Genomic DNA, 21,407 nt, shown 5'->3' with positions numbered 1-21,407 from the left:
CAATAAACATACTACTGTGAACAGGAAGTAGTAAAATTTCTCGAATAAAAGAAAATGCTATATAATTAGAGTCGAATTAGTGCACCTACACCAGAAAGTTATAAAATGGAGTAAAAAAACTCTCTTTCGGTTCGGCATGGCCTTGAGCGCCTTCTTCGATGCCACTTTTACCTCATTAATCGAGTCAGAACAATGACAAAGAAGTAGATTTTCCAGTTTTGGGAACAGCCAGAGATCAGACGGAGTCAAATCAGGTGAAGAGAGCAAAATGAGTGGAATTTTTGATGAAAAAGTCGCGAACAACCAAAGCCGCATGAGATGGCGCACTATGATTGTGATTGTGATGGAAAACCAAGAGTTGCGAGTTGCTTACGCATAAATCACCATGACCATGCTATATAATTACGGGCTGTCACGTGTGTGTGTATGTGTGTGTGTGTGTGTGTGTGTGTGTGTGTGTGTGTGTGTGTGTGTGTGTGTGTGTGTGTGTGTGTGTGTGTGTGTGTGTGTGTGTGTGTGTGTGTGTGTGTGTGTGTGTGTGTGTGTTACGCACGATTACGTACCAGCTGACTCTTGTTCGCTGGAGTTACACAACCCTCACGTCGTTCTCTAGACCCGGTTTTCGTAGACAGCTTCGTACCGCTCATACCTCTCATATCATCAGATATATAAGGTAGACAGAACGGGATCTTTTCTGTGCCATCCTCTACATTGGATCTTTGAGAAGGTCGTCGTGCTTGCCGAGCAACACAGTCTTCGGGATAGACCCCCTGGATATTACCACTTTATGGGTCAGATTGGGAGCTGTCTGCGAAAAGCGGATCTTCAGAACGACGTGAAGGTTGTTAAAATACCACCAGCAAACCTCAATTGTCAGCTGTTGCGTAATCGTGCATATGACCGACTTTGCACAACTCCCAGCTACGTGATTTGCCCGTATAGCAGAGAGGGTGATTGCGTGGTATCAGGAGTAGTGTATCGTATCACGTGCAGGTGGTGCGGTGACGATTATATAGAGGAAACGGGATGCCCAGTGTGTGTTCGGGTCAAGAAGCATTTAGATGGAGTCGCGAAATCTAAACTCTCCACCCCGCTCGAAGGACACCGTAGAATAAACCATAAAAGATCCGAAATAGAGGTAGAGGTTACTGTACTATCGTTCGAGTCCGAGATCATAGCACGCACAACATTAGAGACTTTTTGGATCACTGCCAAAAGTCCAAAAATGAGCAGGAAGGATGAGTGCATTGCGATCACAAACGAACTAGCCCTATATCAAAATCAGTGTCAGTCACGAAATTCGAAAAAGGGGATGCGACGGGTCCACTGGCGTCAAGTTGCTGCCTCGACGCCAGAAAGCTCTAAAATGGGGTGCGATGGGTCTACCGGCGTCGGATTCGCGCTCCGTCGCCAGATACCTATAGAAATGGTTGCGACGGGTCCCAGGACGCCGGGTTGGTGTTGGAGCTGAAGTCCCAATGTTCTCCAAATGTAGAACTGACGCGTCTAGAAAGAAGACTATGAAATCGTTCGCTTTCAGTTATAATATAAAAGAGGAGGAAAGATTGTTGGAGATACACAAGTCCAATTTCATAGAACTAATAACCCTAATATTAATTTTTGTTTATCAGTGAAGGCGAGCGAAGCAAACCAAACAGAAAGTGTGAAGCCCGGCTTTGGCCGGACGCTCAGACTTGTGTAGATACAATTTGAAAGCATTACTCGAAGTATGAGTGTTTCTCCTCATTTCCATGAACAATTAACAGAGAATGATGTTTTGACATAAAAACATCGTACTGATAAAGATAAGTTCCACATCAGATCATGTAAACTGTTGGCTACTATTTAAGCAGCCGTTTGTGAATGTGTTTCCAATTTCTGAAGAAAGCATGCTATCATGATGAGACAAACGTGGAGGATTCATAGTGGTGCAATGCAGCACGTGCAGCGGCCATGGATATGAAACGTCTAGCGAAACGTGAATGAAACGTTACAACACCTAATTAACCTTTTGCGACATTTACACGAGGTTATCGCGCACCGATCTGACGCCGTGAGACCCGTTGCACACCGTTTTACAGCTTTCTGGCGACGGCGCACTAACTCGACGCAGGTGGACTTCTTCTGAGGAAGGCATGCTACAAACTTGAGGCGATAGAAGAAGGAAATAGGCACGCGGAGGAGTCATAAAGGTGAAAAGCAAAGCGCCAAGTGGCCACGGCTATGAAACGGCTGCAACCATCTATCTTTTGCGTCATGCACACGAAGTTATTGCGCCGATGCCGCGGGACCCGTCGCAACCCCTTCTACAGGTATATGGCGCAGGGGCACCAATTCGACGCTGCGGGACCCGTCGCAACCCCCTCCATAGGTATCTGGCGCCGGCGCACCAATCTGATGCCGGTGGACCCGTCGCACCCCCCTTTTTGAATTTCGTGACTGACACACACAGACACACGTGACAGAATAAGCCCGTTATTATATACCAGTCTGAGCGTCTGGCTAAAGCCGGACTTCAGACTTTTGGTGGTTTTAGCTTCGCTCGCCTTCACTGATCAACGAAAATTAATATTAGTGTTATTAGTTCTATAAAATTGGACTTGTGTATTTCCAACAATCTTTCTTCCTTTTTTATATATAACTAAAAGCGAAAGATTTCATAGTCTTCTTTCTAAACGCGTCAGTTCTACATTTGGAGAATATTCGACCATCAGCTGCAAACACTCCTTCGAAGCCAGAATAATATAGATACAATTTGAAAACATTACTCGAAGTATGGGTATTCCTCCTGATTTCTCCCAATAGTTATCATAGAATGATGTTTTAACATTAAATGACGTGAAAGACATTATCCTACTGATAAAGATAACGTTCCACGTCAGATCACATAAACATCTTGCTAGTATTTAAGCAGCCATTTGCATGCATGTTTCCATTTTCTGAGAACGGCATGCCACAAACTTGAGGCGAAAGAAGAAGGAAATAGGCACGCAGAGGAGTCATAAAGGTGAAGAGCAAAGCGACAAGTAGTTACGGCTATGAAACGGGTGCAACCATTTACCTTTTGCGTCATGCACACTAATTTATTGCGCTCGAATGACCGGCTCCACCGACGCCGGTGGATCCGTCGCACGCTCTTCTATAGCAATCTGGCGCCGTTGGACCCGTCGCACTCCCTTCTATAAGTATCTGGCGCCGGTGGACCCGTCGCACATCCTTCCATAGGTATCTGGCGCCGGCGCACCAATCCGGCGCCTGGTGGACGGGTCACCCCCATTTTCGAATTTCGTGACACACAGACAAAAAAACACACACACACACACACCCACACACACACACACACGGACTAAGCTCGTTAATATATATCATGATGATCTTCTTCTTCTTCCTGACGTTTGTCTCGCGTTGTTGCAGGGTCCGCTTCTCTGCTTCTTGTCTTCCATTTGGTTCTGTCCATTGCATCAGCCGTACACAAACATGCATCTATAATATCCAGCTTCACACGGTCTAACCAGCGAATCTTTGGCCTCCCACGCGGCCTCACTCCTGAAACGTCGAGCTTCAGTGCGGTTTTGGCCACAGAATCTTCCTCTCAAGACGTGACCGAACCATCTCAGTCGGGCCTCCTTCATCTTCTCAGTTATCGGGACGCCGAAGATGGAGCGCACAGTGTCGTTGGATACTTTCTCTTTTAGCGTTACACCTATTGTCAACCTTAACATCCGCATCTCCATAGCGTGCAGCACTCTTTCCAAGGCTTTCGTCGTCGGCCAGCACTCGCATCCATAAAGGGCAACAGGACGCACAACCGTCCTGTAGATCTTCGACTTCAGTCGAACAGGGACTTTCTTGTCGCACAGTACCCCTGTTGCAATTTTCCACTTCATCCATGCAGCATTAACACGTGCTCGACCTTCTTGATCAATGTCGCCTGTGGAAGTCACTTTAGATCCAAGGTACTTGAAACAGTTCACCTTGTTTAATTCGGTGCCATCGACACGAATGGAACCATCCTCTATCCTTGGTCCGCACTCCATGTACTCAGTTTTTGATGTGTTGAGGCGCAATCCATATTGCTGCAGCTGATCCTTCCGAGACTGTACTCGTTTCTGAAGATCATCTCGAGACTCCGCCGCGAGCATGACATCGTCGGCAAAGAGTAGAGTCCACGGATGCTGCTTCTGGATTTCCTTCGTTATCGTATCCATGCGCAGTATGAACAGCAGAGGTGAGAGGGATGAACCTTGATGAACCCCTACTTGTACAGGGAATGGCCTGCTTATTCCAGCAGCACATCGTACAACGCTGGTAGGCTTCGCATAAAGTAGCTTCGTCCACCGCACATATTCTTCTGGTACTCTATGCGACCTCATGGACATCCATAACAGCTCATGTGGGACACGGTCGAAAGCTTTCTCGAGATCGAGAAAAGCAAAATGCACACTGCGGTTCTTCTCCCGATGTTTCTCCAGGAGGATTCGGACAGCATGGATAGCATCTATAGTGCTGCAGTCCTTCACAAAGCCGCACTGGTTGAGTGAAACGCTAACAATTTTCCTCAGACGAGCTTCCAGGACGCGCTCAAAAACCTTCATCGTATGGCACAACAGTCGTATAGGCCTGTACGAGGTGCAGTCAGCAATGTCTCCTTTCTCTTTCCAGACAGGCACGGTCACGGAAGTTTGTCAAACGTCTGGAGTCCGTCCTTCTGCAACGATCTTGTTAAATAGAGTTGCGAGCCACATGGGCCCTCGATCTCCTAGCAGCTTCCAGACATCAGCAGGTATGTCATCAGGACCGGTTGCCTTGTTCGATTTCATTTTTGCGAGGGCAGCACTGACTTCGACGGCAGTAATTGGTAGAACAGGACCCTCGACGCTGGGAACGGTTGGGATGGGAGGATGACAGAACTCTTCGTCACACAAAAGATTGTAGTACTCTCGCCACCTCTCCAGGATCTGACCAGAGCGGCGCAGAACGGTTTCATCAGCTGCCTTAACGATCTTGGTGTGCTCCATATCCAACGTTGAGAGATGACGCGCTCTGACTAAACGATACACTGCCCGCTCGCCTTCTCTGGTATCAAGCATGTCGTACACAGCCTTGTGGCGGTCCGACTTCGCCTTGGAGACTGCCTTCTTGGCCTCCCTCTTCGCCGCTAGGTAAGCACCCCGATCTTCAGGCTGACGCGTTCTCCACCAGAGCTTATACTTGGACTTCCCACGAATTGCCGCCTGAACTTCCTCGTTCCAAAATCACGTAGCCTTTTGTACCTTTGGCTTACCTAGAGTCGTCTTTCCCAGAGTGTTTTCTGCGGTCAAGCGTATAACGCTGGAAGTAGACGACCACATTTCCTCCACACTACGAGTAGGGTGGGGAAGTGTAGATGGAGCCACGGACGCGAAAAATACCTCCTTCCGATCCTTCAGATTCCACCATTTGATGCGTTGTGTTTCAGTCCTTGCATGTCTCTTAGACGGGAGATTTTCAAGTCCATAACGAGCAGATGTTCGTGGGCAGCGACATGGTCTGTAGGGATGACTTTTGAATCCTGCAGAAGTCGGCGATCTCGTCGGCGTAACATCCAGAAATCTATTTATGTTTCACGCCGCTGGTGTACGTGATCAAATGCGAGTTTCTTTTCCGATACTGCGTGTTAGCAATGATCAAGTCACTTGCAACAGCATACTCCAGGATTCGCAACCCGTCGTCGTTACGAGCTCCATAGCCGTATCCACCATGACAACTCTCGAATCCGTCTTTCCGAGAACCGACATGTCCGTTGAAGTCTCCTCCGATTAAAAGTATTTCTTCATTTTCCAGGGATTGGACGTACTGCTCCAGATCCTCCCAAAAGCTTGCCTTCTCTTCTTTACTACAGCCCCCCTGTGGCGCATAAGCAGAGACGACTCGCAATTCCACTTTTCCTGTATCTACTTTTACAGCCATCAAGCGATCCGATAGTCGATCCACTGCTGTGACGCTATTTCTAAACGACTCGTTCAATATGATACCAACGCCATTGCGATTTGATGTGCCGTGGTAGATCAGCTTGTAGCCATCGCCTAATTCCCTTGCCTTGGAGCCTTTCCAGCGAGTCTCCTGTACACAAGATATGTCAACACGGCGTTTTCTGAGACTGTCTGCCAGTTCACGACTTCTTCCAGTAAGCGTCCCAACGTTAAGTGTTGCCAAGCGCACTGGATGTTGCTGGCGATGGCAGACTAACTTCTTTAACCGGCTTCGTCCTCTAGCCGGTAGCCCTCGCATATTTGCCACATTGCCCGGGCGAGGACAATGCGCGTCGCTTCTGGGGTACGCCCTAGCTTCTGAAGAACACATAGTAGACATTAGCAGTATGACGCGACGTGGGTGTTGTCCTCGGTCGGCTTGTCGCACTAGCAAGCTAGCAGCCCGGCACCGGAATCGTCGTACTACCTCCTCACTTAGCTAGCCTGTAGCCTTGGCCCAAGGACCGGGCTACTAGCCAGACACCTTTGTGTGGCATGGTTGAACCTGCCGAGACGTTATTACATACATGATCATGATCATGATATTATCATGATAATTGTTGAGAAGAAAGAGGAGAAAACCTCATTTTTCTATTTATGTTTCCAAATTGTCACGGCCTCGAAAGAGTGGGTGTAAAATCAATATGGAAACAAGAGGATGGAGGAAGAGTTACACTCCGCCAAACCCCTGGAATGGACAGGATCCCCTTCACCTTCTCACCGTTACACATACTTCATCTACAGCTGTAGTTCGCACAAGCAAGTAGTTAAGTGTTAAACAAGAGAACCGCTAAATACTTAGCCATACAGCTTTACGCACCATACTTAGCAGCTCTAACTCTCCAGTACTTCAGCCTTCTAGTAACAGCCGAAATTGCAGCTAATCACTACATCTATTCACGGAGCTTCGAAGATTCACTGCATACGACAGAACAGGTTGTTTACGACAAAATCCTCTCTTCCGGAGGAAGCTGTGATTGAGAATGAGCGCACTAAGGAAAAATTCCTAACTTTGGATAACGTACCTCTAGCGGATCGCGAGTTTTTATAACCAAAGGTGCATGTGATGTACACTGAAACCGTGGAAATCACAATCAAACATAATACAGAATGCGCCACAAAGGTCAAAGATCAAATGTATTCTTAAGAGGAATTGTCTGTGGTGCTTTTGTATCTATGCAGTGCACAATTCCATCACGTGTACTAAAGTCCTTATATTGGAAAGGTTTGTAAGCCAAGCAAAGAACCAACATCAAGTTTTAGAAAAGTTGATTTTGTCAATTAAGCTCCTCACCTTCTTTTCACCACGGCTACCATCGCCGTCGCTCGCAATGTTTTCTTTCCGGATTTCTTTACTTGTTGACTGATCTAGATTTTCTTCTTCCATCGTAGATTCTTCTGCTATTGAATCCTTTGACAGCCCCACACTTTCGCTCTTTTGGGTTTCTTTCGTGGGTAGTTTTTTTGCAGACCTAAAATGAAATACGCTTCAGAGTTGTTGGAAACAAAGATTTAGAGATTCTAAAGGCAGAAAATTGATCAACTCTTTCTTCTCACTTAGGCTTCTTTATACAAAAAACTACACTAGCGCAGATAAATAATACCAGTAATGAACAGATAGGTATGACTACCCATAATGGAACACTGATCAGATCTCCAAGGCTAACGTGTTCCTAAAATTTTCAGGAAGGAATTCAGGACTTGGAAGGTATGCTGGAAATCAACACATTACTAACCTTTACGCCAACGTAGCGATCTCCGACTTTATGAACAATATCACGACTGACCTAAAAATCGGACTAAAGAAACAAGCCCAGAGTATAAATAATCGCGAACTTTGCTAAAATCGACGATTATAATAATACCAATTTGACTTCAGACTTTTGATGTACTTGCTTCGCTCGCCTTCACCGATGAATAAGAAATAAGAGTACTGACTTTTTTTGTAAAATCGTGATTATAAATTCTTCTTCTGTCAACGCTTTCATCAATTTTTTCCTCAAAAACTTAGACTTGACGATGAGAGATTTCATCCAAACGCGTCAGTACTACATCTTGAGAACAATCAAACTTGATTCTACATCTATGTTGCTCTGAAACCTCACCACTTTGGAAACATTATTCGAAGTATGAGTTTCCGCCGCTCTCAGCTATCAGCAAAGAATGATGTGCTAGCATGAAAAGACAACATGAATATCACCATCGTGGTGATGAGGATAATACTCTACGTTAGACCACGTGAGCATGTGTTGGCTGGTATTGTATTTAAGCAGCCGTTCGTATGTGTTTCCTCTCTTATAGAAAGGATGTTAGCAGCATTAGAGAAATATGCTTGAGAATATATACGCGAATGAGTCATAGAAACCCATTCTACTGTTAGAGCTCCTGCGCACAAATCTGATGCAGTGGAACCCGTCTCAGCCAATTCAACCGCGTTGGGATTCCCGCCCACCAATCCGACGCCATGGTACCCGTCTCCCTCTCTTTTTGGAATTTCGTGACTGAGACACACACAGACGCACAGACGTAACAGATTAAGCCCGTTATTATATCATGATATTTTGCAAATTTGGAATTGTACATTCCCATATATTCCCAGGTATATTCAGACAGTGGTAAAAAGGTAGAGTCCGCGCCTATCAGGTGCTTGGCGATGGTTTGTCACCTTCCCGGCGCAGAGCTTTGCATCATTATGGAGTACACACAGACAGACAAACACAAACACAAACACAAACACAAACACAAACACAAACACAAACACAAACACAAACACACACACACACACACAAACACAAACACAAACACAAACACACACACACACACCTAAGAGCGTTATTATATAGCATGATAGATGAAATATTTTTGTAAAGGGCACTTCTTATACGCTCCTAGAAGTGACTATTGACAAACTCTAGATATTGTCTGAATAGAAAGTTGTTATTGCTAGTATAAGATGAAGCCTATTAGACTTGGATTTTATTTATTTCACTCAGGTTTTTTATTTTATTTTTAATTTTTATCTTCATAGCCAGGATTCTGATGATGAACTGTCTCAAACTGTTAGACTAATATTCCGAAGTTCCTCAGTCAAGAATCGAACTTACCAAGCTCATCTCAGGTGATGTTCATGATGCCAAGCTAATTGCATTACAAACAGACCAAAAAAGAAAAACAGATTCGGAATTCGGAAAAAACAGATTCGGATTGCTTCAAATATCCGCCTTTTGCCGTTTATAGGGCTTCCCGGTTCCTACCTATTTGTGCTTGTACGCCAACTCCTTCACTAGTTTTGCTCCTCATTTGGTGGTTTTCACGCTGATTAATAGTGCGTGCTTGTGAGCTTTCGGGTATTCTAGAAGGATTATGTTCAAGAAACCCTCAACAACATCACTCCTGGGCAGGACCTCAGTCGTGGCGACGATGGGGTTTTCTGCACGTGTTTTTGTGAACTGCCGATCACTACATAAGTTTCCGCATTAAGGATTCTCGGTTCTATTTGGAAATCATTTCCCTTGTTTGAGATTTTCCACGTTGGTCGGGCCCATGCGTCTAGAAAAGCAGGCGCCACATCACTATCCTTCTGGTGAACGCATGCCTAAGATGAGTACCAGATATCCGTGTTAACCATCTCAGTTATCCCTCCTATCCATATGTATGTGCATTCGTCTTACCGCTTGTATTTATATATTTTGTTGCAGTTGTTGTGTAGCCATCTCATCATTTCGTAGTATTGGTGTATTAAGGATGAAACCATCTAATAGTATTAGTGTGCCACATACAGAGCAGGTTCCGAGGGACCCTGCTTAGGAACAAGAGCGATAAGTGAGGGATGCGAAGACTGCCTCGAAGCTTTTAAAGAGAGAGAGAGAGAGAGAGAGAGAGAGAGAGAGAGAGAGAGAGAGAGAGAGAGAGAGAGAGAGAGAGAGAGAGAGAGAGAGAGAGAGAGAGAGAGAGAGAGAGAGAGAGAGAGAGAGAGAGAGAGAGAGAGAGAGAGAGAGAGAGAGAGAGAGAGAGAGAGAGAGAGAGAGAGAGAGAGAGAGAGAGAGAGAGAGAGAGAGAGAGAGAGAGAGAGAGAGAGAGAGAGAGAGAGAGAGAGAGAGAGAGAGAGAGAGGAAAGAAAGGAAGAAAGAAAGAGTTAAGGCAGGGGAGTGGGATTCTCTCCATGGTCTCTTATAGATTCTGTGGGGTCGCAATTTGGTGGCTAAGCATGGGCAGCCAAGTGGTGGATTGACTACAGCCTCTGCTGGGCGATTTTTAGGGACTTCTGTCATCATAAACCATCCCATGTTGCGCCACGCAGCCCTTGACCACTGAGCAGGCACAGCACATGAGCATGGAGAGTTGATTTGCGGATGGAAGCGTTTATGTGAGGGTCACGACTGGGATTGTTGGTTCACTCTTATAGAGCACCGAAACTTAGGATTGGTGACATTCGTAGGCAAGCGTGAAGATGGGACACTATCCATTGATTGCAATTGCTTTCAATACATTTCTTGAAGTAGCAACTGAAAATTAAATATGATCAATAAAATAGAAAGAGGCAAACTGTAAAATTAATAAGTAAATGAAAATAGAGCAACGTAATATATGGCAAACAGGTAAGATGAATGCAGATAAATAAAACTAAATTCGCAGCAGTTATGCTATTTGACTTCAATGATGATTACTGACTCTGAATGGTACAGAGTTGGTGCAGCTATTGACAAGTTGAAGCGAAGTTTATGACTTGCTGTGAAAGTTCCGCAAAATGATTGAGTTCATTCTTAAAACCTGAGTTCTAGTCTTCCTGAAAGTTATCTGAGAGAAATGAGAGAAAGGTGAGAATTTTAGCAAATTTGCAGCTTTTTCTCAAGTAACTTTGATGGAACGAGAAGGGAGGTAGGGAAGATAAGGAAGACCCTGCTAGGATAAATGTTCTTCTACAACATATTTAAAATCTCAACATATTCTCGATGGTCTTGTATACTCCACAAGGCTTCTACTTAGCTCGGAGGTCAGCTCATTCATTGTATTCACTATAATCAGCTAGCACTAGTTTCGGAAGACCGATGTAGGATGCTATTAGAACGATGTAACCAATGAAATGCAAATGTTGTAGTCGGTAACCATCAACTTCCGCTCACATGTTATCCGATTCTAGCCTTCGCATGACGTGCTCGCGAGTGTATTGAGAAAATGCATATTTTTGGTACCAGACCATGTACCTCGTACCAGTTGCGATTTTGTTTTAGGAGGTGTAATCATCACGCAGAGAGTAGGGATGGCTTGGCTTTCTGTGGTTTCCATGAACGCTTCCTTCTCAACAGAATCAAAGAACCTCTAACTGAATTTAAGTCGATGAACATGAGACTCAACGGCACTCTGTGTTTTTGCGGAACTTCCATAAGCTTTGTTATAGCGTGCTGGGTCCCTTTCAAAACTCTGCTTGCTCACAATGCTTGCCATCACCTAATGTGTTCGCTGGATAATGTACGACTCTTTACTGTCATGATGTTATGTCGGACTTAAAAAAAACCTTTGGGTTGGCATGTCATCTTTCTCAAATGGTGTGGAAAGAAATGAAAGTGTCTGACGAAAGGTTGGACCAGAAGTCATAAATGACATTACTCATTCATTTCTCGATTTGTGTTTGTGTGTTTTTTATGACTGGATAAGTGCCAAAAGGCCTAGTGGATACTTGTCGCCTCTGCAGTTATCGTTGTTATTTCGTTTGTTATATCATCTGCTGTATCCCTTCGTTATCTTTGGCTCCTGTGGCTGCAGGCTAACGTACTAGCTCAAGAGTTGCCAGATAGACGTACACGCGTCTCTTGGAAGTTTTCCAATCTTCACATTTCTTCGTGCAATAGATGTAAATGTCAAGGAGGTTCAAGTGATGATTCTGCGGACTCCTTTTGTAAACTTTCTCTGTATTCCATAGGAAAGAAAGAAACGAAAAGAAAATGATCCTCGAAGGATACCTCGGAAAATGGTTTGATCCTGCGTGGAACTTTGACATAACAGCAACATCCAAATAGTCAATTTGACTATGGTGCCCTCCACTCGGCGACACTCACTTCGAAGGTTATGAGAAGATCTTTTAAAATTGCGAGTATTCATGCATGACCTTAATCGTCGCAAAAACCTTGGAAGGTTTCTTTCCGTCCTTGAACGTCTGATTAATCAAACCGTCAGTTGTTCAAAAGAATTGATATTCATTACCGCACTCGTGTTGTCGAGGATACCGACTCCACCAACCTCTCTACTCTTAGGAGCAGCTCTTCTCTTTAGATGCGCGCAGCTTTTCAGGGGATTGCTTGATCCCGGTCAAACGGTTAGTCAGATGACGAAGAACTTGATCTGCTTGGTTTGCATGATCAGATCGTCGACATCCCACCATGCAAATACGGCGCAGCTGCAGTTCTTCATTGTAGCCCTTTTTTCCATGTTTCTGATATTGTCAGTCAATACTTTCGCAGAAGAAGCAGGGAGCAAATTCATACCCTTAATTCGCCTGCTTCCCACGAAAGTCCTAAATTTGCTTTTGGCCAACTATTAGCCCCTTTATTCATTACACGGGGATGCGACATAGCTTCGCGAGTAACCGAGATCCCACTAGTTAGGGAAGATCTTACTTGTTACCTTTACATACTGATTGGCCACTCTTGCTATTATTACACAGCGCGGTAACGTACCTTTATTTAAAGGAATTTTCTGTTTGCAAGCGATTATTAACACATGGAAAAAAAGTTCGGGGCAGCCATGCCTTACGGAAGCGTATCGACATTGAAACCTTCTTATATACTACTTTTTTAGGTTCTTACGTTTACATCGTCGTCTCACGCCTCACGTTTATTTACATCATTTACTTGATCTATATCCCGTATGTGCTTGGTTGCTTTGTTTGATTTTGTCTGCTGCTGCAGCATACTGCTCTTGCGACACAGCTCCTTCTCTTTTTCTTTCGAAAAAGGGTACGGTGTTTAGATTGCATCAGTTTGGAAGAGGTTTTAACGGTCAGCAATTTCAACTCGCAGTTCTGTCTTTCCGTTATCCGATTGTACTTTTTCCCATAAACTCTAGCTATCGCAGATTATCCTGAATTCTAAGAACCTGTAATCTGGAACTGGAAAAGAAACTCATAGAGACGGTGTTGTGTTCGTTTTAAGTTGTACCGTAAACAGGACTTGTGGTACTCTTTATTCAGCTTAAGGTTCGGTCTAGTCAAACCCTGAAACATAAAGCAACAAGTTAGATTCATCCCATCACATGTCCCATGTTTGAGTCATTTATTTGAAGAAACTTTTGAGAAGGTAGTCGAAGAAACGAAAAGTCATTACCACTAATAAGCTGTTTGTCTTAAATGTTGCAGGCCAGTGGTTTAGTGACCGCCGCCTGCTAAAAAGCGACAAAGCGGGGCGCGCAGAGACAGGTCTCCTGTCGGCGGTGCACGTTAAAACGTTGTCAAGAAAAAAAAGGGACTTATAGGACCAGAAGGCCAGAAGATTTACTCCTTGAATAAAGGTGTAACCATGGTACGCTTCCATTCCTTACCAAAACGGTCGATGCTTCGACGACTCCCTGTTTGATGTAATATGATAGCATAGATGGAGAGCCACCTTCAAGCTCTTTTCCAAACCGAAAGAATTCCAGCCGAAGAATTCTCGAAAACTAATGTGTTTTCCGTCTCTCTCTCTCTTGCCGTACTACTCTAAAGCTGTTTCAACAATTGCGCACGAAGATTTTTGTTGTTTCTTCGCTATCTACTTATTATTATACCTGACTTCCCTTTTCTTCTTTCTAGTAGTCTTGTTCCCTAAGATTCTATGTTTATTACTCATGAAGCTTCACCTCACATCAGTCATCAGAAAAACTTCGATTGGTGAGTACGTTTTGTTTGGTAGTTTTCCACTTTTCCAATTTTCTTAAGGGTGTTCGATATTCGATATGTTTGAATATACCTACCGTTATATTGTTGAGATATTCGATGAGATCCTGCATTTGTCCATCTCGTATTCTGTCTTCCCCGTGGAAAACACTACCATACTGCAATAACGGCATTGCAGTCATGTTTTACCATTCCTTTCTATCTCAAACTAATCTTGAACTAACAGTTATACCGTACTCCAAGACTTGTGCCAAAACAACGCTCCCTTGTATCACTCTTTTGCACTCTTGCATGAATTGAATTCTTGATCTACAATGAGCTCAGGTCAGCAGCGGTGGATGTGTAGCAACTTTTCATCACATTGCAGTGTTTGAACGTTATTTTGTACATTATTGTTCAAGAAAAATTAATTTCCACAAAATGATCTAGTGTTTGACAGAGTTGATAGACAGAGCCTGCTGCTTCGTTTCTTATTAGGAACAACATTGTTTCTTATAGGTCACACAATAGACATCTTCGCATTAGAAATTTAGGAAATCTACAGTACGTCCCCAATTCTGGCAGTTGTATGCACCGGGAGATGTGTGGCAACTTTCCTTTTGTGCGAATGAAGGATGTTGGGATTTTAGAAAAACGTTTCGAACTTTGAAGTTGAGTTGGATAATTTATCAAGCCAATATACTTCATAATTAGTCATTGGATGGGCGAAAACTGATGGAGTATTCCTATAAGTGCAAGGCACATGTGAAGGAAAATTACGAATTGCAATCGCATCATTTTACTTGGGCGGGTCACCAAGCCTTTCATCTCTCTAGAGTCGATAAATTGGTACCAAACTTGTCTGAGAGGATAGAAACACTGACTTGACACATCAGCTAGCCTACGCAAGTCATTGTATAGGCTATTTACACGTTCGCAAACCTCAAACGATTCTGAATTGAAGTGAACGTGGTGGCGCTTCCCAAGCGGATTGATCAACGCCAGACACTTAGTGCTTTACTTTTATCATTTTACTTATCAATTTGGCTGAAAGCTGTGAAGGAATTGCGGTCAAAGTTTTACAAAACGATTGTGAAATTAAAGAAAAAGGGAAAGTAAAAGAGGATTTAAAGTTGAACATAGAGAAATACTGTCAAAGACAGCAAGAAATATGCTAGAAGGCATCACTCCACGAATCTAGGGTGGTACGGATTTCAGGTGGAGTATTCGTATACGGCATAGTAGATTATGGGGAGGAGAGTGATTCCGTCCATTTCTTCTTAATTGCCGTAAAAAATGGCCCGGAAGATTCGGCTTCGGGCATTCTGGCGCACTTTTTTCTACAAGGAGTTCGACTGGAGCGCGCCAGCCTTGGGCGGCGCCGCATCTTCCGGACACTTTTTTTACGGCAATTAGGAAGAAATGGACAGAACCACCCTCCTCTCCATAATCTACTATCCCTTATAAGAATACTCCGTCTGAATTCTGCACCACCTCAGATTCGTGGGGTGATGCCTTTAATAGTGATGGAGTGCCATGATTAGCAGGAACTCGAGAAAGTCCACGTAATATGTGTTATGGATAGACGCTCCAGAGAGCAGCAAACGGTAAGAATGGGAAGTTTCCTCAGAACGCTTACGGAAGGATGATCAATGCGGTTTGCCCGTTCGATCCAAGAAATCTGACAGGAATATTTGTACAAATGGTTCTTTCTTGTATGTCAGTGCTTCGGACGACAACATTGAAGACATTTGACAGCTCACGAAGCATCTAAAAGAGCAACATTTAGGACTATGTTGAATACCTGAGCTAGCGATGTGCAACAGATGAGAGCGTTCTGCCCATAGTTAGCCTTTACTTTTCATTTCGTAATCATTATCGCTGCATGTCAGAAACACACTAAGAACAACTCGAAACTTTTATTCACAAAGCGAAATTCTGAGATAACTTTTATATTAATTCCCTCAAGTCGTAGAAAAGATTGGCATTGATCTTTATTCCGTTCCGTTACGTCACGTTCTTTATTACGTTTTATAACGTTTCGGGATGATCACCTTTGTAGAACGTGGAAAAATCAGATCCATCAGTTACTAATCTTATCACCCTACAGAAACCATGCAAACGGTAGGCAAACTCAAGGGGAACGCTTCAGCTAGTACTCACCTCATTCGCTGAGTCTTTTAACGTAACAGGCCACAGGTACAAATCACAAGGGTTTTTATAAGGAACATGGCGACGGGTACCAAAGACCAGAATCTGCACAGATCTTGATATGGACCCAGTTCGTTTGATCGCAATGAACTCATTCTTTCTTTTCATTTTTTGTCTTTTGGCAGTTATTTAGAATGCTTCTAGTGTTCTACGAGCTACGATCTCGGACACGAAGGATAGTAGCGCAACTTCTACCTCTATTTCGGAGTACTTTGACTGGCCCCATATCAAGATCTGTGCGGAATTTGATCAACGAGGAGTGCCGCCAGGTTTCTTATAAAAATAATTGTGATTCATACTTGTAGTGCCTGAGGGTCCGTTACGTTACCGTATTCAAAAAATGAGGTAAGCACTAGCTGATATGTCTTTCTTTGATTCTGCTTGTCGTTCGAATGCTTTCTGTAGATTGATGAGGGGCTTGAGGGGATAAGTCACTGATGGCCTTGTCTTTGATTTTTTCTCGCTCTGACGAAGGTGATAACGCCGAAATGCTTCAAGGAACAGATAGAAATATCGTAAGAAACGAACAAGAAATCTGAAACCTCGTAAGAAAAAAGGTGCTGTCACGCCATTCCTTGTAATGTCCGCCTTACGTCTGCGCAGTGCCTACGAGAATAAGCATACGCCTTGCGTCGACTATCGAGCGGCAGAGACAGCGTCAACAAATATTTGATGCCAGTTCGCTGCCACACGCTGTTCACGGCAGACGTCAACATTTTCTCAAAGCATGTCATAGACATACTTTGTGAAAATGTTGACTTAGTGTCTAGTGTTTGTCACTATTCTATACTAGCACGATTGGGAATGAAAGAAAGGAGTCCTTCTAAACAATTCCCACATCTTCTCCAGGCTGTGATTATGTTAAGAAAATATAAATGTAAAGTAATATTTTTGAACTTCTGTACTTTCACCTGACTGCAAAATATTTCATCAGCGCGAACATTCCTAAAAGAGTGATGAAGAGTTCTTTTTAACAATAACCAGTCTCAATATTCGGCTAAAGCCGGACTTAAGACTTTTTGTGCTTTCGGTTCGCTCCCCTTCACTGATCAATGGAAGCTCATAGTAGTGGCATTTTCTGTAGAATTAGATTTGTGTTTTTTTAAGAACGCTTTTCTTCTTTTTTAAATTATAAATTAAAGCAAAAGATTACAGAGTTTCCTTTCTAAACGCGTCAATTCTACGTTTGGAGGATATTCAACCATCAGCTTCAAACACTCTTTCTATACCAAAATAATATACATACAATTTGAAAGCATTACTCGAATTATGCGTGTTCCTTCTGATTTCCCCCAATAGTTATCACAGAATGATGCTTTAACATAAAATGACCTAAACAACATCATCGTGCTGATAAAGATAAGCTCCATATCAGATCATGTAAACTGTTCGCTACTATTTAAGTAGCCGTTTGTGTGGGTGTTCCCACTTTCTGAAGAAGGCATGCTACCAAGATGAGGCAAACGTGGAAGGAAATAGATGAATAGAAAGAAATAGAATGCAAAACGTGCAGTGCCCATGGATATGAAACGGTTGCAACGTCTAATATACCTTTCGCGGCATTCACACAGTTATTGCTCGCCAATTCGACGCCGGTGGACCCGTCGCACCCCCTTTCTGGAATTTTGTACTTCGTTTCACACACACATACGCATACACACACAAACACACACACGTGACAGCCGAAGCCCGTTATTATATAGCATGATCATGATGATTTACGCGTTTTGGCACTATAATTGTGATTGTGATGGAAAACAACTCTTTGTTTTCCATCGCAATCACGATCATATTATTCTGACTCGATTAAGGAGATAAAAGTAGCATCAAAGAAGGCGCTCAAGGCCATCCCGAAGGAGAGTTTTTTAACCAATTTTATAGCTTTCTGGCATAGGTGCACTAATTCGACCCCGGTTATATAGCATGATCATGATATTTGCAGAATTGAAGTAGAAAATAACAAAGTGTTCCGTCGTTAATATTTTCACACGTCGCTTAAACAGGGGGATTAGATCGAACCAGCTGATGAATGAATAGAACGGATTGAATGCTGTCTATATGTGCGATACGGAGAAGCCGGAAATTCCTCAGGTGAAGGAGGTCTTTCTCATAGGGCGCAGCGCAAGTGATGAGGATCAGTTCGCCAACCGTTCAAAAGCGAAGGGAGTCGGAGCACCGGCTTCGACTATCGCATCCGTGAAATTTAAGATATTCCAGTATGTTCGACTTCTTGATCGTTCAAGGTTTTTAAGTGCGTATTTAGCCCATGTTATTATTGGCCAACCTTTGTTTAGAGTCAGCGTCATTATCCCCTTAGGCAACTAGCTGAGCCCGGAGAGTGTTTGACCACCCTTTTACAATGTCGAAACATTGGCTATTGCTAACATTCGCACGAATCCAGTTGTTGCCCTGTTGTTACTCAAAAGAAAATGCCTAGATCTTAGACTAGTCTACTTCTACTCAAAGGTTGCGAGAAGAAAATTTTCTTCTCGAATCTTCGTCATCAGGCTTCAGAAATAAATACAGAATCTAACGGCGAGCTCGTTATAAGTAAATCGCAGTGAAAGCTTGCTGTTGTAGATCTGTTGCTTATCTGGTTTCTAGAGAATTGATCATTTTTTCCTTTCAGGATTTTATTTGTGGCCATTCTCAAAGATGACAAATAAACACATTGTAACTACGAACAGAGCCAAAAACGCTGAGAAAGCTCACATTTGGACGTTGTGTTAGCAGCATAAACTGTAATTTAGTGGCCCTTCTTCTCAGGAGTCCATTCCTCTCTCTGTTTACTTTAGGTGCCTGTTGGAAGCATTCGTATAAAAAAGAAATTCCAGAATGGAGTGCGGCGGGTCCCACAGTGTTGAATTAGTGAGCCGGCATCGTAAAGCGGTAAAATGGGGTGACGCGGGTCCAAGTTCGTGGAATTGGTGTACCGTGGTGCAGTATTGTCGTCATAACTTCGGCATGTGGCAGAAGGTTAATGAGACACTGTGAACCGTTCCATAACCATATAAATTATTTCTGACATCGTAGGCGTCTGTTGATGCAGAAGCGCTCCAGTATATCTGTCGCAAAATACTTCCAGTGTCGGATTTGTACACGCTTGTGGGTGCGACTTTCAAAAATCTACATCCTTAAGTTCCAGAAATTTCCCAGAAATAAAAAGGTAGAAAGAAGTTTCCGACTACTAGTGAAGAAATAATTATGAACCTTACTGATTCTTGACACCACAATTTCATCGCTTAGAAAAAGAGCAATATCTTTTGAGGATGACACAGAAGTGAAGCAAATTAGTAATAGCACCCTAAAACAATCCATTATTTAGAAATACTAATCAATGGAATACAACTGCGTGGTTTCGTTGGAATCGTGAAATTACCAACTTTCATAAAGCATAAATAACGCTCACCAAGTGAAAATGATCCGACTTCTCATTAACAGCGATCTAAATGAAAGAACTGCACTGCATTCGTACAATCTTCTAAATCTTTATTGATCATTATTATCGATATGTTTACGTGTCACTTCTTCAAATGATCCGCTCAGGCTGAAGGGCTGAGGCTGCGGTTGTCACCTACAGTTTGGTATTCAGTTGTTATTCAGTTGTTGTACAAAGTATAAGCTGACTTTTTGAGATGAATCCTTTGCGTACAACTGCATATTTATCTCCTTAAATGAATCACCACGAATTTGACATGCTGAGGAAGCCCGCGGGAAAAACTAAGGGGGATTTGTAGATCGCGGTACCCAAGGTGGTTCCGCTCATCCTTAATCGTAAAAAAAAACGGCATGGAAGACGCCGTTTGCTTCACGACAATTTCAGTTGCAACGGGGCACCCTTGTGTGCGCCCCGCATCCAAGCACGAGTTGTCAGATATCACTGATTTCTTTTCACCAGTCTGCTCAAGTAAAACCAGTGAATAGGATGGTGAGAGACTGGAAGGTGTACACAGTGGAAGGCTCTTGAGTACCTCGGAAGAAATAAAGCGGCTTTAACGCCGTTTCTTACGTCTGTTAAGGAGTGATGAGCGAAACGGTCCCAGATTCCGCAATTTTCAACTCCATCTCTAGTTTCTCCCGCGGATTCCCTCACAATGTCAGATTCGTGGTATGCTGCTTTTAATTTTTTTTTTTAATTTAGAACAATGTTCTCGTGCTAGGCGCTGTGCTAGTATTTTGCTTTGTGTAATGTAAAATTCGGCTCTTTTTGGAATACTTGCTGCATGGTTAAGTCTGCCTGTGATCATATTCAGTTTCTACGCCGTTTTGGCACCGTATATAAAATCGAATCAAGGGCGCGAAAAGTATATAGAGTGGATCTTCTGCGAGAGTTTGCAAGCAATCAATCTAGTCTTCGCGGGCAGTCTATATCCTGCGAAACCTTTCGTCTTTCCTAAATTGCCCAAGTGTTCTCAAGTCCTCTTTCAAAACCTCAGTCGAGAAATTCCGTTTTCGGCTAGGTGACTTTTCCCAGCTTGGACCCGACGAACTCCTCAGAACTCGTTGAACGAGGCGATCTATTGGTCTCTTCAGTATCGTGTACAGAGGGGCAAATACGATTTCCTGTAGCCTCTGTCGGTGGATGGTGCACTTGCCTTCCACGTGTCTGACAATGATTACTCTTAAATGCGGAGATGACGATGAGGCCTGTCCATTCACACAAGTCGACATGGCGATATCCCAGAAGTATAGACAGGGCGGTTTGTTGGAGTTCAACGAAGTACAGGACTCCAGCGTGATGAAACGGATAGTTGTTGCTAAAAATCCCATCCCCCCTACAGACTATATGACATTAAAAGTTGTGGGCTTTGCCTTTGTAGGACGGCAGCACCTTTTCGCAATATATGAGAATCTTCGCGATATAGCTACGCATGCTATATAGCTCATACGTTCCCAATGCGTACACAAAAATCCCTGGTTGCGTTTAGTATAAACAGAGCCAGCACTTGCAGGTAGCAGTCAGACTCGTATAGGCGGCCACAAGACATGGGTAAGAAGCAAAAAGTTATCCTAGATGCACAAGAGATGAACATCAAATCCGTTTCTTCGGCTACGATAAGGAAAACAGTTGTCCTCCATTACAATGCTTATCCAAGTATTATTGCAAGAATTTGCAAGTGTTTCAAGAAAAGAAAACTTATTGCGAAAATTCTGATAGGTCGCCGACAAAAGAAAACTACTGAAAGAACTAGTATCAAGGTTCTTAAGAAAGTTGTTAGCACATTTAACCAATGTATGTTCAAAAAGAACTGGCTGAATTTTTGAAGGTTTCTGAACATTCTTTAAAGTACTGGTGTACTCACTAATCAAAGTTTCTTGACACGCTTATCCTATTCCCT

At 43.3% G+C, this 21,407-nt stretch overlaps 2 protein-coding genes across 4 annotated transcripts; both read right to left on the bottom strand.

The window, feature by feature from the left end:
- Window positions 1–3,461: 3,461 nt before the first annotated feature.
- Window positions 3,462–4,595, bottom strand: RB195_009871 (uncharacterized protein; the record flags this gene model as incomplete). The annotated part of the gene is made up of 1 exon (XM_064190623.1): window positions 3,462–4,595. One exon carries the CDS (start codon window positions 4,593–4,595, stop codon window positions 3,462–3,464), a length of 1,134 nt encoding a protein of 377 aa, XP_064048206.1.
- A 90-nt stretch (window positions 4,596–4,685) lies between these two features.
- Window positions 4,686–19,503, bottom strand: RB195_009870 (uncharacterized protein; the record flags this gene model as incomplete). 3 transcript variants are annotated; one of them, XM_064190620.1, is made up of 12 exons in its annotated part: window positions 4,686–5,234; window positions 5,412–5,551; window positions 5,676–6,102; window positions 7,037–7,084; window positions 7,306–7,483; window positions 7,569–7,684; window positions 7,748–7,798; window positions 13,956–14,036; window positions 14,103–14,187; window positions 15,497–15,627; window positions 19,279–19,372; window positions 19,478–19,503. In XM_064190620.1, 12 exons carry the CDS (start codon window positions 19,501–19,503, stop codon window positions 4,686–4,688), a joined length of 1,926 nt encoding a protein of 641 aa, XP_064048203.1. The 3 variants fall into 3 exon arrangements, with proteins under 3 accessions (XP_064048203.1, XP_064048205.1, XP_064048204.1); XM_064190621.1 differs by lacking the exons at window positions 4,686–5,234; window positions 5,412–5,551; window positions 5,676–6,102 and having other exon boundaries at window positions 7,004–7,084; XM_064190622.1 differs by lacking the exons at window positions 7,037–7,084; window positions 7,306–7,483; window positions 7,569–7,684; ... (4 more) ...; window positions 19,279–19,372; window positions 19,478–19,503 and having other exon boundaries at window positions 5,412–5,529; window positions 5,651–6,270.
- Window positions 19,504–21,407: the final 1,904 nt, after the last annotated feature.

Source organism: Necator americanus, chromosome III, assembly GCF_031761385.1.
Source record: "Necator americanus strain Aroian chromosome III, whole genome shotgun sequence".
Classification (NCBI taxonomy): domain Eukaryota; kingdom Metazoa; phylum Nematoda; class Chromadorea; order Rhabditida; family Ancylostomatidae; genus Necator; species Necator americanus.
Note: the sequence above shows the minus strand (reverse complement) of the source record. Positions and strands in the feature narration are given on the sequence as shown.